At 39.6% G+C, this 15,854-nt stretch overlaps 1 protein-coding gene across 1 annotated transcript in view; it reads left to right on the forward strand.

Annotated features, from left to right (window-relative positions):
• The window catches only part of Abca13 (ATP binding cassette subfamily A member 13), a 421,036-nt gene that overhangs the window by 369,073 nt on the left and 36,109 nt on the right, over positions 1-15,854 (forward strand). The window contains 1 exon segment of the mRNA XM_051200607.1: positions 13,001-13,104. Coding sequence (XP_051056564.1) covers positions 13,001-13,104 — 104 coding nt within the window.

The following is a 15,854-nucleotide window of genomic DNA, read 5'->3' on the forward strand; positions in this document are numbered from 1 at the left end:
GATAGATTCACATAAAAAATGTTAACATTAAATGAATGTTGAAATAATAACTTTCACCTTTTATCTGAAAACTGGTGCATGTTTTCTTTAACATTTACTTATTTAGCTTTAGTTTTTACTTATTTTGTTTTTTATTTTTCTTTTTTAATTTAATTTTATTATTTTTTTAATTTTACATGTCGATTCCATTCCTTCTCCCTCTCTCCTTTCTTCCCTCCCTCTCTCTTATTCCCCCCCCCAGTCACATGCACCCTGACCACCCTCCTCACCCATCCTCCCACCCATATTCCACATGGAGGGCTATGCCATCCAAGTGGGGTCATGTAAATCTGTCAAGTCATTTGAAGTAGGGACTAGGACTTCTCTCCTATTATTCTTTCTTATTTTACATATCAATCCCAGTTCCTTCTCTGTCCCATCCTCCTATGCCCCCCAAGCCCCCTCCCACTCCATTCACCACCCACTCTACAGGAAGACTGAAGCCTTCCAGGAGAGATCATCAAAATCTGTCAAGTTATTTGGCCTAGGCCCTCCCTCTTGGGGAGGGGAGTCAGGGGTCAGGGGAGTATCCATCCATGGGGAATATGCTCCCAAAGTCCTTTCATACACCAGGGATACATCCTGGTTCCACTGTCAGAGGTTCCTTAGATTGTCCAGGCCACCTGACTGAGACCCATGTACAAAGAAGGGGTCTGAGTCAGTCCAATGCTGGTTTCTCAGCTATCAGTCTGGGGGGGGGGTCCATAGGCTCCCCCTTGTTCATGTCAGCTGTATCTGTGGGTTTCTGTAGACTGATCTTGACCCCTTTTCTTATCATTCCTCCCTCTTTGCTACTGGATTCCAGGAATTTGGCTCAGTGTTTAACTGTGGGTATCTTCTGTTTCCAACAGCTTACTACATGAAGGTTCTAAGATGGCATATAAGTTAGTTATCAATCTCATTATCAGAGAAGGGCATTTAAGGTAGCCTCTCCATCATTGCTCAGGTTGTTAGATAGAGTCATCATTGTAGGTCTCTGGACATTTCTCTAAATTCAGTTTTCTCTTCAAACCTATGTCTCCCACCAATATGGTATCTCTTTTTTTGTTCTCGTCTCGTCTATTCATCCCCAGACTCAATCTTCCTAGTTCCACATGTTCTACTCTCCTCCCCTTCTCTTTCTCCAAACTCCCTCTCTACTTACTACCCCAACCCTGTTCCCAATATGCTCAGGAGATCTTAACCATTTCCCCTTCTGTGAGGGACCTTGCATGAATCTCTTAATTCCTCTTTGTATCCTAGTTTTTCTGATGGTGTGTATTATAGGCTGGCGATCCTTTACTCTATGTCTAAAATCCATATATGAGTGAGTACATACCATGTTCCTCTTTTGTGACTGGGTTACCTCACTCAGGATGGTTTCTTCAAGTTCTATTCATTTGCCGGTGAATTTCAAGATTCCATTGTTTCCTCACCCCCCTCCTCCACTGAGTAGTTTTCCATTTTGTAAATATGCCACATCTTCTTTATCCTTATTTCCGTTCTTCAGTTGGGGGGCATCTAGGTTATTTCCAGGTTCTTCCTATTACAAATAATGCTGCTAAGAGCATAGCTTAACAGATGTCTTTGTTGCATAGATGTGGATTATTTGGGTATATGCCTAAGAGTGGGATTCCCGGGTCATGTGGTAGACTGATTCCCATTTTCCTGAGGAACCACCATACTGAACTCCAAAATGGTTCTACAAGTTTGTACTCCCATCAGCAGTGGAGGAGTGTTCCCCTTTCACCACATACTCTCCAGCATGAGCTCTCATTGTTTTTTTTTTTTTTTTTTTTTTTTTTTTTTTTTTTTTTTGATTTTAGCCATTCTTATAGGAGTAAAATGGTATCTCAGAGTTGTTTGATTTGCATTTCCCTGAAGGCTAAGAATGTTGAATGCTTTCTTAAGTGCCTTTCAGCCATTTTGGATTTCTCCCTTGAGAATTCTCTATTGAATTCCATACCCTAATTTTTAATAGGGTGATTTGGTGTTTTGTTGACTAGTTTCTTGAGTTCTTTGTATATTGTGGAGAGCAGCCCTTTGTCAGATGTAGGATTGGTGAAGATCTTTTCCCAGTCTGTGGCCTGCCATTTGGTCTTGTCACCTGTGTCCTTTGCCTTACAGAAGTTTCTCAGTTTGAGAAGGTCCCATTTATTGTCATCTCAGTGTCTGTGCTACTGTTGTTATGTTCAGGAAGCAGTCTCCTGTACCAATTTGCTCAAGGGTACCTACTACTTTCTCTTTTAAGAGGTTCAGTGTGGCTTGATTTATGTTGAGGTCTTTGATCCGTTTGGACATGAGTTTTGTGCGTGGTGATAGGCACAGGTCTATCTGCATTCTTCTACACACCATCAACCAGTTTTGTCTGCACCATTCGTTGAAGATGATTTCCTTCTTCCATTGTACACTTTTAGCAGTTTTGTCAAAAAAATCATGTGTTCATAGGGGTGTGGGTTAATATCAGGAATTTCTATTTGGTTCCATTGGTCTATCTGTCTATTTTTGTTCCAGTACCAAGCTGTTTTCAGGACTATAGGTCTATAGTAGAGCTTGAAGTTGGGGATGGTGATGCCTCCTGAAGTTCCTTATTGTACACGGTTGTTTTGGCTATCCTGGGCCTTTTTTTTTTTCCATGTAAAGTTGAGTATTATCCTTTGAAGGTCAGGGAAGAATTGTGCTGGAATTTTGAGGGGGCTTGCATTGAATCAATAGATTGCTTTTGGCAAGATTGCCGTTTTTACTATGTTTATGCTACCTATCCAATAGCATGGGAGATCTTTTCATTTTCTGGTATTTTCATTAATTCCTTTCTATAAAGACACAAAGTTCTTGCTATATAGGTTTTTCACTTTCTTTGTTAGCATTACCCCAAGATATTCTATATTGTTCTGGCTATTTTAAAGGGTGCTATTTCTCTAATTCCTTTGTCAGCCCCTTTATCATCTGTCTATAGTGGAGATACTGATTTTTTTTTCAGTTAATCTTGTATCCTGCCAATTTGCTGAAGGTGTTTCTCAGATGTTGGAGTTCCCTATTAGAGTTTTTCAGGTCACTTATGTAAACTCTCATGTCATCTGCAAATAGTGAAAGTTTGACATCTTCCTTTCCAATTTGTTTCCCCTTGATCTCCTTTTGTTGTGTTATTGCTGTAGCTAGAACTTCAAGTTCAATACTGAAGAAATATGGAGAGAGTGGGCAGCCTTTTCCTGTTTCTGATTTTAGAGGAATCACCCTAATCTTCTCCATTTAGTTTGATGTTGACTGTTGGTTTACTGTATATTGCTTTTATTATGCTTAGGTATGTTCTTGTTATTCCTGATCTCCCCAAGACCATTATCATGTAAGGGTGTTGGATTTTGTCAACGGCTCTTTCAGCATCTAATGAGATGATCATATGAGTTTTCTTTTTCAGTTTGTTTATATGTTAGATCACATTCATAGATTTTTTTTTCACCATCCCAGCATCCCTGGGAGGAAGCCTACTTAGTCATGGTGGATGATTTCTCTGACTTTTTCTTGGGTTTGATTTGCCAGTATTTTATTGAATATTTTTGTATCAATGTTCATGAGGGATGTTGGTCCGTAGTTCTCTTTCTTAGTTGTGTCTTTGTGTGGCTTGGGTATCAAGGTAATTTTAGCCTGTAAAGAGTTTGGTAATGAACCTTCTGTTTCTGTTGTGTGAAACAATTTGAGGAATATTGGTATTAGCTCTTCTTTGAATTTCTTGTAGAATTCTGCACTAAAGCCATCTGGCACTTGGCTTTTTTTGGTTGGGAGGATTTTGTTGACTGCTTCTATTTCTTTAGGGGTTATAGGTCTATTTAAGTTGCTTATCTATTCTTGATTCAATTTTGGTAAGTGATAGCCATCCAGAAGTTTGTCCATTTCCTTTGAACTTTTGAATGTTGTAGAGTACAGGTTTTCAAAGTATGACCGGAAAATTGTCTGGATTTCCGCAGTGTCTATTGTTATGTCCTCCTTTTCATTTCTGTTTTTGTTGATTTGCATGTTCTCTTTCTGATTTTTAGTTGGTTTGAATAAAGGTTTGTCTATCTTGTTGATTTTCTTGAAAAACAACTCTGTGCTACAATGACTCTTTGTATTGTTTTCCTAGTTTCTACTTTATTGATTTCAGCCTTCAAATTGATTATTTCCTGGTGTCTACTCCAGGGTGAGTTTGCTTATTTTTGTTCTAGGGATTTTAATTGTGCTGTTAATTCTCTAACTTGAATATCCTCCATTTTCTTCATTTGGGTGCTTAGTGCAATGAACTTCCTTGTAGTTTTGCTTTCAACATGTCCTATAATTTACGGTATGTTGTGTTTTCATTCATGTTGAATTCTAGGAAAATTTTATTTCTTTCTTTTTTTCTTCTTTGACCCAGGAATGGTGCCATTGTGCATTGTTCAGTTTCCATGAGTTTGTAGGGCTTTTGCAATTTGTGTTGTTAAATTTCAACTTTAAAGCATAGTGGTCTGATAGGATACAGAGGGTTATTTCTTTGTGTGTGTGTGTGTGTGTGTGTGTGTGTGTGTGTGTGTGTGTTATGTTGCCTAGTATGTTTTTGATTTTAGAGAAGGTTCATGTGGAGCTGAGAAGAATGTATATCCTTTTGTGTTTGTATAGAATGTTCTATAGATGTCAATTAACCCTAATTGGGATATAACTTCTGTTAGTTCTTTTGTTTGTTAAGTTTCTCTCCGGTGGCCCTGTCTAGTGGTGAGGGTGGGGTGTTGAAGTCTCCCACGATGAATGTGTGAAGTTTTATATGAGCTTTGAGCTTTAGTAGCATTTCTTTTAGGAATGTGGGTGCCTTTGTATTGGAAGCATAGATATTAAGAATTGAGTGTTTGTACTGGCGGACTTCTCCTGTGATGAATATGAAATGACCTTCTTCATCTCTTGATTGATTTTGGTTTAAAGTCTAACGTTAGATATTAGGATAGCTACACTTCCTGGATTCTTAGGTCCATTTGATTGGAAGATCTTTTCCCAACCTTTTACCCCAAGGTAGTGTCTGTCTTTGAAGCTTAGATTTGTTTCTTCTATGAAGCAGAAGAATGGATTCTGTCATTCTGTCCATTTTGTTAGCCTGTGTCTTTTTATAGGTGAGTTAAGAACATTAATATTGAGGGAAAGTAAGGACCATTGATTGTTACTGCTTGTTCGTTTTAGATTTATTGTTGGTGGTGGTATTATGAGTATATTTGCCCCACTTTTTCTTTTGGGTTCTGGTGAAGTGGGATTATCTATTGCCTATGTCTTTGTGAGTGTAGTTAACTTTTTTGGGTTGGCAGGTTTTATTTTTGTTTGTTTTTTGTTTGTTTGTTTGTTTTTCTCCAGAACTCTTTGTAGGTTTGGATTTGTGGATATGTATTGTGAAAATCGGGCTTTGTCATTGAAGATCTTGTTTTCCCTGTCTATAGTGATTGAGAGTTTTGCTGGGTATAGTAGCCTGGGCTGGCATCCATGGACTCTTAGTATTTGTAGGACCTTCTGGCCTTCAGAGATTCCATGGCAAAGTCAGGTAATTTTGATAGGTCTGCCTTTATATGTTACCTGAGCTTTTTTTCTACACTGCTCTTAATATTCTTTCTTTATTCTGTATGTTAGGCATTTTGATTATTATGGGGCAAGGGTTCTTTTTGTTTCTTTGGTCCAGTCTATTTGGTGTTTGGTGTGCTTCTTGTACTTTCACAGGTATGTCCTTCTTCTGACTGGGAAAGTTTTCTTCAATTATTTTGTTGAATATGTTTCTGCACCTTTGAGCTGGGCTTCTTTGCCTTCTTCTATGCCTATTATTCTTACCTTAGATCTTTTTATGATGTCTCACTTTTCCTAGATGTTTTGTGTTAGGGATTTGTTAGATTTAAGTTTTTCTTTGGTTGATGAATCTATTTCCTCCAGTTTATCTTTAGCATCTGAGATTCTCTTTGATCTCTTGTATTGTTTTGGTTATCTCTAGTTCCTGATCTTTAACCCAGTTTTTCTATTTCTAGCATTCCCTCAGTTTGTGTTTTCTTTATTGTCTCTATTTCAGTTTTCAGGTCATGAACTGTTTGAATTGTTTCCTTCATCTGTTTGATTGTTTTATCTTGGCTTTCCTTACTTTCTTTAAGAGATTTGTTCATTTATTGCTTTTTTTTTTTTTTTGGTTGTTCTTTTCCTCTATTTCTTCCAATGTTTTTGTTTGTTTTTTCTTCCATTTCTTTAAGGGATTTTCTCATATCATCTTTGAGGGCCTCTATCATTTTCATGAAGTTGTTTTTTTTTTTTTAAGTCATTCTCTTCTGCTTTGTCTGCTTTGGTGTTTTCAGATCTAGTTGGTATAGAGTCCCTAAATCCTGGTGGTGTCATACAGGTCTTCTATTGTTGGGTGTTTTCTTGTATTGCTATCTTGCCATTGCTTCTTCCAGTGGGTATAGGTGGAGTATCCCTCTCTCTCTACCCTGGCCTCCCATTGGGTATAGGTGGATCAGGAGTTTGATGTCTGTAACTCTGGATCATCCAAGCTCTCTTGGGTTTCTTTCTAGCAGAGGCCACACAGGGCCAATGATGTGGGGAAGTCAGGCTCAGGATGGTCTCAAGCACTCAGGTAGAGGGTAGCGGATGAGGCCCCAAATACCAGGTAAGAGCAGGCTCAAGATGGTCCCTAGTGGATAAGAAGGTCAAGTATTCTCCAAGCCAACCAAGGGAGTTCCAAGGAGATGGAGGCGGGATTGGACCTTTGCTGTACCAAATGCTTACTCCGAGTAGTGGGCCTAGCAGGGCCAAGGATGTGAGGAAGGCAGGCCTGGGTTGGTCCTAGACTCAAATTTATGACCTCCTATCTCATTGTTATTGCAGGCATATATGTATATTCATATGTGTACATATATTTAAATACAACTTGATTATAGCTGTTTAATGTTATTTGTATGATGTATATTTTCAGGGCTGATCACTTGGTATTAGATAACTAATTGGTGTGCTCTTCCCTGGTGAAGACTATTTCCTCTGACAAACTGCTTTGAAGTCTTAGTTTGCTTATGGGTTTATATTTATTGTAGCTGTAGTGACATAGGCCCATGGTAAATCATGAGGATGGGAATCAGAATTTTCTGTGTTTAATTTATCATCTTCCAAAATCTGTGTGCTAACCACTTCTTTTATCGCTCTTAATGATACAAGAGGTAGTAGAATGTCTAAGACAGTGGTTCTCAACCTTCCTAATGCTGTAACCCTTTAATAAGTTCCTCATGTTGCTACTTTTTAACTGTAATTTTGCTACTGTTATGAATCATAATGTAATACATGAAGTATATCTGATACAAGGCCCCTGTTGGGGTGGAGACCCAGAAGCTGTGAACCACTGCTCTAAGAGATCGTAGCAGCAGGGCTTTAGGTCACCGTAGGAATATTCTAAGTGGGCAGGAAGACTCTAGCTCTTTCCTCTTTCTTTTCTTTTTCAATTCCTAGCCATGAAAGAGAGAGCTCAAACACTCTTCACTGCTGTGATGTATCACTGCCTTGTCTTCATGTAGAAAAGCAATAGGGCCAACCCTAGTTTGAACCTCTAAAATCAAGTCAGATGTAACAGTCCTTCGTTATAAGTTGATTGTCTCCCATATATGTTATAGTGGTGGAAAGCTGTCTAACACATCCATGTCACATGAATACAAAGGAAGGAAGGAGCTCTAGCAAGGGATAGGGCAGGATTATGGCCTTGAGTAAAGGCAGTTTGTCATCTATGTAGGAACAGCCAATTTAAGTTACCTTATCTAGAGAGAGGGGATTTGTTATCAATAAACAGAGTCCATTGCTGTGTGTTTAAAAACCATTCTGATTGTGCACAGTCATTTAAACAAGAGAGAAACAGTCTTCCTGTGCCATTGATAGGAATTTAAACACCACAGTCCATCCAGTTTCACCTTGGAAGACAGTCCCAGGGGCATTCAAAATCTAGGAAGTAAAAGTGATCTTTCTATGTTGTTCACACATGAAAACAGCATATCCCTGGGGAAGCTAATGGAGATCCAGAAAAACTATGTTAGAAAACTCATTTTGTCATCTATTGGTTGGATCCTAGAAATTCTTCTTTCTCTTAGTTTGCTACTAAAAGGTTCAGCATAGGGTTATTTATTTATTATAACAGAATCTATCTATCTATCTATTGTCTATAATCACTTGTCCCATTTTACTATGACACTGTACTGTGGTGATGAGGCAGGCTGTGTTGAGAGGACACTGGCATTAACCACTTCTGACTGGATGTTCTTAACACTCGTGGTGAGTTTCCTCATTCCACTTAAAAGATCTCTTCTTCCTTTTTTTTTTTTTTTTTTTTTTAAAGCTTATATTTATTTATTTATTTTTCCATTTTTTAATTTTTTTTATTTTTTTTTATGCATATAGAGTATTTTTTATTTAATTTTATATAACAAAGTCCAATTAAATGAAAACAAACATTTATACACACTATTTGGGAATTTGGGCGTCGTTCTTTCCAAACTACTTCCTGCTGGTAAGGGGCGCTGTCTTGGGGGATTCGAAGAAGATTCAGATATCCTAGCTGTAGTCTGTAGGGCTGTTTTGTCCAGCTGTTTGGAATGTAGGATCAGCTTGTACTCTGTTTCAGGCGGTCTGGTGTGATCAAACCACATTAGTCTGGAAGGAATCCACATCTTTTCATTTTCTGTGGAAACAAAAATAGAAATACTTTTCCCCAGTAACTTGTTCTTCAACTTAAATTTTGGAGTCAAAGCGTTTTTTTTATTATTATTATTATTATTTTACATGTCGATCCCAGTTCCCTCTCCCTCCCTCCCTCCCTCCCCCCAAGCCCTCCCTCCCCCCTTCCCTCCCTTTTGCCCTCTCTACCCTCTCCCATGCACTCTAAACACCCTCCCCTCCCAACCCCCCACCACAATACAATATGTAGGGGAATGCCATCCAGTTGGGGTCATGTAGATCTGACAGGTCCTGTGAAGTAGGGACTAGGGCTTCTCTCCTATCTCTAGAATAAGGCAGTTATCCCTCCATGGGGGATATGTTTGCAAAGTCCTTTTGTGCACCAGGGATACATCCTGGCTCCACTGTCTGAGGTCTCTTAGACTGCTCAGACCTTCTGGCTGAGACCCATATTCAGGGGGGTCCGAGTCAGACCCCTGTTGGCTTCCCAGCTATCAGTCTAGTGGCCTTTAGCTCCTCCTTGTTCAGGTAAGCTGTCTCTATGTACTTCTACCGCATGGTCTTGTCCTCTCCATCTGCTTCTGGGTTCTAGTTTGACTCAGTGTTTATGTATGGGTGTTTGCTCCTGTTTTCAACAGGCATTAGTTGAGGACTCCATGGAGAAGTTAGTTGTTGATCTCACTCTCCGGGAAGGGCATTTATGATAGCCTTTCCACGGAAGCTGAGATTGTTAGTTGGGAGCAGTCTTGTAGTTCCCTCGACCTTTCTTTGTGTTCAACTTTATCTTCAAACCAATATTGGCTCCCTCTTTTATGTTCTCTCTCTCTGTCTCTGTCTCTCTCTCTCTTTCCTATTTTCCATTCCTAACCAGGCTCAATCCTCCTGGTCGCACATGCCTTCCTCTCCTCCCTCTCATTTTCTCCTACTTCTCTCTCCATTAGCTGTCCTCCCCCACTATACCTGAGGTCTGGGGGACTTGTCCCTTCCTAGTTCTGTGAGGGACTTTATATGAATCTCTATAATTCACATCACCAGAGGAACTAGGATACAAGTTGTATTCTAAGAGATTCATATAAAGTCCCTCTTCTTCCTTTACATCCTCTCATTCCCACTAATCCTGAGTGCCTAGGACACTGGTGCAGTGACCATGTGACTGGGTTTAGATGTGCTATTGCAGTTCTTCAGTGTGTCCTTGAGCATGTATGTCTATTGTCTCCTTGTATCAAAGCAGTGTTCTTAATTGTGTCTCTCATGGAGATGTTGAAGGCAGTAAATTAAATAATCAGTATTAAATTTGTCACCCAGTACTTGGGGAGTTACTGTGATGATGGTGGTGTTCAAATCATCAGATTAAAGCAATGCTGTTGACATTCTCCACAGAGACAAGAAGAGGGCAATAACCAGGAAGGTTTTAAACCACTCAGCCTTCTGCCTGAGAAATACCAGATCCCACTTCTTGTTTTCTGACTTTGTAATCAGTACACATACATCACTTGATTTGCAGAAAAGGCCAAGAGTTTTTTTTTTTTTTTTTTTTTTTTTTTTTTTTTTTTTTTTTGCTTGTTTAGTGTTCATCCCCCATTTCCTTTTTTTGGGGGGGGTTTGATAGCTAGAAGTTCTTAAGAGATATATGCTTAGTGTTCCCTAACTGCAAAAAGCACAGACATGCATCACACAGCTGGGCTAGACTTCCCTTCAAAGTGGCTCAGCTAACAAGTTCTTGGGAGTTTATTGAAGAGGAGAGCATCAGGTTCCAAGAAACGTCCATTTGTTTGCTCTTTTTCAATAAATGATGTCCTTTCTACTATCATATATCTTTCTGGTGGAGGCCACTCTGAAAGTTTATGGAAGTAGAGGTTTCATTTTAAAAACATCACATTTGGCTTTCCTGACTAGATCGCCAAGGGAAACTAGGCTGGTGTGAAAATGTGCCCCCTCCTTGCAGGTTTACTTAAGCATCCTTGATGGATATGAGCTGTATAAATCTAAAGTATACTACATGTTGTTTTACTATAAACATACATTTGTAATGATGACCATGGCCAAATTGAATGATCTACTGGTTACCTTACTTAGTAATGACAATTGGCAAGAAGAAAATTCTAACCAACCACTCAGCACACTGTTGTTGATGACAGACCCTGTCTGTCTCCTTTTCCTACCATGAATCAGGTTTTTACATTTTTCAGTCTCTCAGATAACAGAGACTATTCTAGAGGTTGGAAGTCCTGGATCAGGGTACCTATAGGTATAGGTATGTGGTATAGGTATCCATTTTCAAAATGAGCCTCCTCCAGAGGAGAGGAATGTTGTGTCTGCATGTGGCCGAAGCAAACAATACAAAAAAGAGATGACCTCTCTATCACCCTCTTTTATAGGTAAATCAATGGCACCCATGAGGGTAGAATCTTCATAACACAATCACTTCCCAAAGCCACAGATCCAGGTCCAGTTTCACTGGAGACTATGTCTCAACTTGAATTTTGGAGAGCACAAAACTTTCCATTGATAGAAATCCCCAATCCAGAGTTGACTCTGATTGGTTAAGTAAGTCCACTAGTGTCAACCCAGTTTCCCATGTTCCACTTCCAGAAACTTTCCTTCTTCTCCTTGCTTCTATAACTTTCCAGTTTATGTGCAGGTGTGATTTCCTTCCTAACTCCCCTTGTATCTACCCTCACTGAATCTTTAATTATATTTGTCAGTCACATGCATGTACACTTGTACACGCATGCATGCATGCATGAGCACACACACACACACACACACACACACACACACACACACACACACACTACTGAGCCCTTTTGTTTTGTTCCTGTGTGTATTTTTAGGGACGAGCACTTGGGACTGGGTAACTTATCAGGATGTGTGTCCCTGAAGAAGAAAACTTCTTTTCCCTCTCTCAGCTGCATTTGTTTACCTGCAGCTCTTCATCTATGGGTAGGATCTCACAGAACTTTTCCCATCCATATTGATATCTAGATTGCTGTGGTCATTATACAAGTGCCTTACTGTTCCCTTCTCCAGAATTTCTCATTTTTAATCCATGCATCTATTTTTGGGAATTTCCATACATATGTGAGAGGTGATGTAGCAGGTGTGTTAGGGCATGTTTGCATGTTGCCATTCATCTCATTGCCTTTGGCTGTGTACACGAGTAGGCCTAGGTTATATGATCATGTGGCTGATCCTTCTACTGTCAATCATTAATGACTGCTCTAAATTACACACACACATCCCTTGAATATTTTCTCTGCTACTTTTCCATCTGTTTTCCTTCTTCCCATGATTGGATAGTTTTAAATAGCCTGTGTTTATGACTCCTTTATTGGCTGGATTCAGTCTGCAGTAAAAACTCTGTTGCACTTATCATTTTGCTCTCTGAAGTTTCTGCTTCAGAACCACCAGCTCCTCACACCTTATTTTCATCTCCTTGCAGTCACTGTTTTGTTCATGTGTTATTTTCCTTTTATTTTTGGTTGTGAGCCCAGCCTTTTACCGCTAAGCCATCTCTCCAGCCTGATGTATTATTTTCCTTATTCTCTTGACTTTCTTACTTGTAATCACTTGTAACCCACTGAGCTTTGCAAAGTTGATAATCTCCAATCCTGTCACTCAGCTTCTTCATTGTACTGAGGTGGTTACTGGAATGTTGCTGTGTGCATTTGGTGGTGTCATAGTTGCATGAAATTCCCATTTCTGTCTCAGGTCTGAAGCAGTCATCTTACAGGACTGTCTGAATAGCTACTTTTTGGAGGAACACCTTCACCAGTCAGCCAGGCAAATAATTCAGACATTTCCTCAACATGTGCACATACAACTTTGACCACTTGTGGCAGATATGTGCAAATTCTTATGGTTATCTAGCTTTTCTCAGAGGTAGAGCAGGGCTGAGAGATTTCTGTTTGTTTTCTCAGAACAATTCACCATACATTCACTCTTGTGTGTCGTCATTCTACCAAGACATGCTAGGTGTTCTTGAGAGCATCTGTCCTTGTTCTGTAGGGGTGAAGAGCATTTCAGAGGGCCAAAACCTTAGGTAAGGTACAATGAGAAGGTTTGTGATTAGTAACAATAATTAAGGCCTCTTGTGTGGCTTTCTGCAGGAGTGGTAGAGCCAGGGACTCATATGTATCACCTCTCTTCTTGCTTCATCCCTGTATAGCAGAGAACCCAATGGAGATTTCCCTGTTCAAATCACAGTGGGGGTTTCCTCCTTGCCAGGGTCTGTATCTGTGTGATAGTAGATGTCCATTCCTGTCTATGTCCATCAAATGGCCACGACTGTGTTTTCTCTTTCTCTCAGGATGAGCCCAGCTCTGGGATGGACCCCTGCTCTAAACGGTACCTGTGGCAGACAATAACTCAGGAGGTTCGGGATGGCTGTGCTGCAGTGTTAACCTCTCACAGGTGATTGTCTTCTCTGATTGCCACTCCCTGAACAAGGCTGGGTAGCAGTGAGGTCACCCAGAGAACGGCACAGAAGTGCCCTCACTAGTCTTTAGTCCCAGGAGCCCATTGGGAGACTAAGGGCACAAAGTCATTATCAGGTTGACAAGGCCTACAGAGGAACAGAGTCATAAATGGAGCCTTTCCATGACCTCTGTCTATATATCCACTCACATGTGTTGCTCAGGTGGGGACCAGACTCTGTCTGCCTTTCCTAAGGATCCCCAACAACTTTATACCCAGGCTCCCCCTATTCCCACCTGTAAACCATCTGAAATGCATGCCCAACCTGCTACTGGATCTCATTACAGAATTAATTTTGTAGTTAGAATTCTCCACCAGAGTCCCCCTCTCAACATAACTAAACACTTCCGTGCCATGCAGCAATACAAATGTAGATTTCATGAAACCATGACATTGAGAGAGATAGAGTTTGGTTAATGACAACCCTGAAGATGGAATGAAGAACACGTTATAAGTTTAGGCTTGATGTTTTTCCTTCCACATTTAACTAAAATATGCTATGAATTAGGTGTCAGGAACTGTTAAGTTCTGAATTTTGACTTTAGTGGGCATTTCCTATTAATAGAGTAATATAACACATACACGTTTGTATCTGACCACTTTCATTTAGAGAGTATTTAATGCTTGCCCAGGGTATAGCACATGTCAGTAATTGATTCTTTGTTCTTGCTGAGTAGTTTATGACTCATACTTTCCGAAGTAGGGATGACACTGAGACTCAGTGGGTAAGGCACTTGCTGTGCATGTCTGGGAGCTCAACTTTGATTGCCCAAACCCACAGTTGAAGGAGAGAAACAACTCCTAAAAGCCATCTTCTGACCTCCACAAGCATGTCATAACTTGCATGTTCTCATAGTCACACATGTATAATATAACATATACAACATCTCACTTTTACACACACACAGAGAAATAATAAGTAAAAAAATAAACAAACTTAAAGAGATTAACTGTGTACCCACACCCTTATGTGTGGACACATTTGTCAACATTTGTTTAGAGTGGGATATTTTCTATAGGGAATAAATCCTCAGAGACACACAGAAGCCTCATCTGACTCCATACTTATACTGCCTTTCCTCTTGGTGTTGGGCATTCCCTGGCTTTGGAAATAATGTTCAATCTGAAGATATAGCCTTTGCTTCCTACATTGCTTGAAGAGTTCCTCATGTTACCCTGTTCACCCTTCATTCTCCTGACCTCTGGCAATCAGACATTTTACTGCCTGTAAGGTTGTGCCTTTTCCAGAAGTCACACATCTGGAATGCCACCCAAGCCTTTCAAAGCTAGCTTCTTTCCTTACTTCCTTTGTTTGTAAGCCCATCACTTCTCAACAGCGAGCAATATTCTATTGTCTGGCTGTGCCAGAGTTTGTCTGCTCACACACTGACAGATGCTTTGATTACTGACAAGTTAGGGTAATTACAAGCAAAACTGTTATAAACATCCATATGCAGGTTTTTATGTGGATGTTTTTCAGACCTTTTGAGTAAATGCCAAGGAGCTTGATTGTTGGACTGTGCAATGAGCTCATGTTTGACTTGCAAAGAATTCCTTTTTTCTTTTGGTGGCAATACAAATAAAACCTAGAGCCTCACACATACCAGGCATTTTTTTTTTTTTTTTTTTACCACTGAGCTACATTCCCATCTCTCATTTATCCTTTATTTGGAGGTAAAGTCTCAAAGTTGTCCAGGCTGTCCTTCAATTTCCTCCCTAGCTCAGGATGGCCTTAAAATTTTGTTTTCTCTGTGTGAGCCTCCCAAGTCACTGGGGTTTTACACCTTTACCAAAGGGCAGTATCATCTTTCCTTGTATTTTTGTGAACTTATATTTCCATTTAATTATTTAAGTAGGAAAGGTTATACACTGAGTCTTGTTAGATACTGTGTTAAAGTCTCCTGTTTGATATATGATTTCAAATGCTTCCTCTTGGTCTGTGTCTGTCTTTGGAACTATGAATGTGTAAAGGTTTTATTAAGTTTAACTATTCTCTGTTTCTGTGGTTTGTCCTTAGAAATTATACCTAAGAACTTTGGGTCCACAATTCATGAGAATGTGTGTTCTAAGACAGATTAATACTGTTACCACTTAATGATCTTTTCTATACTTAAAGTTATTTTATATACAGTTAATACAAGAGTCTCAACTCATTGTTACATTTGTGGCTACTCAGTTGTTCCAGAACTGTTTTGTAGGGAGAACTTCTCATTCCCCATCATTATGGAGGGTGTGTTGTGATAATCAAATTGGCACTCTGTGATGGGCAGTTTCCTACTTTCTCTCATTGGGATGGCCTCTTGCCCTCAGCACACAGCACTGTCCCCATTACAGGGCTTTTATGAGGCTTGACCAACAAGCTGTATCACTTTCCCATCTTTTTTCTATTAACTGAAGCTTTCATTCACTAAAAAATGTTTTCTAGTCTCCCCTGTGATTTACTCCTGATACACAGTTTATTTAGAAATCTTAATTTTCAATGCTTTTTGGAACTTTTCCTAGCTTCTTCCTGTTGTTCCTTTTAAATTTAACTTTGGCAGGCTTTGAGAAAGGTTCTTTTGTAGTTTCTATCATTTCAAATTTATTAGAAGTCTTTATATTACATATAGCAGAGGCCAATAAAGGAATTACATTCTATTTTTTCCATAAAGCCTTTTTGTTGAAGAGTGGACATGTTAGATGACACT

Source organism: Phodopus roborovskii, unplaced genomic scaffold, assembly GCF_943737965.1.
Source record: "Phodopus roborovskii unplaced genomic scaffold, PHOROB, whole genome shotgun sequence".
NCBI lineage: Eukaryota > Metazoa > Chordata > Mammalia > Rodentia > Cricetidae > Phodopus > Phodopus roborovskii.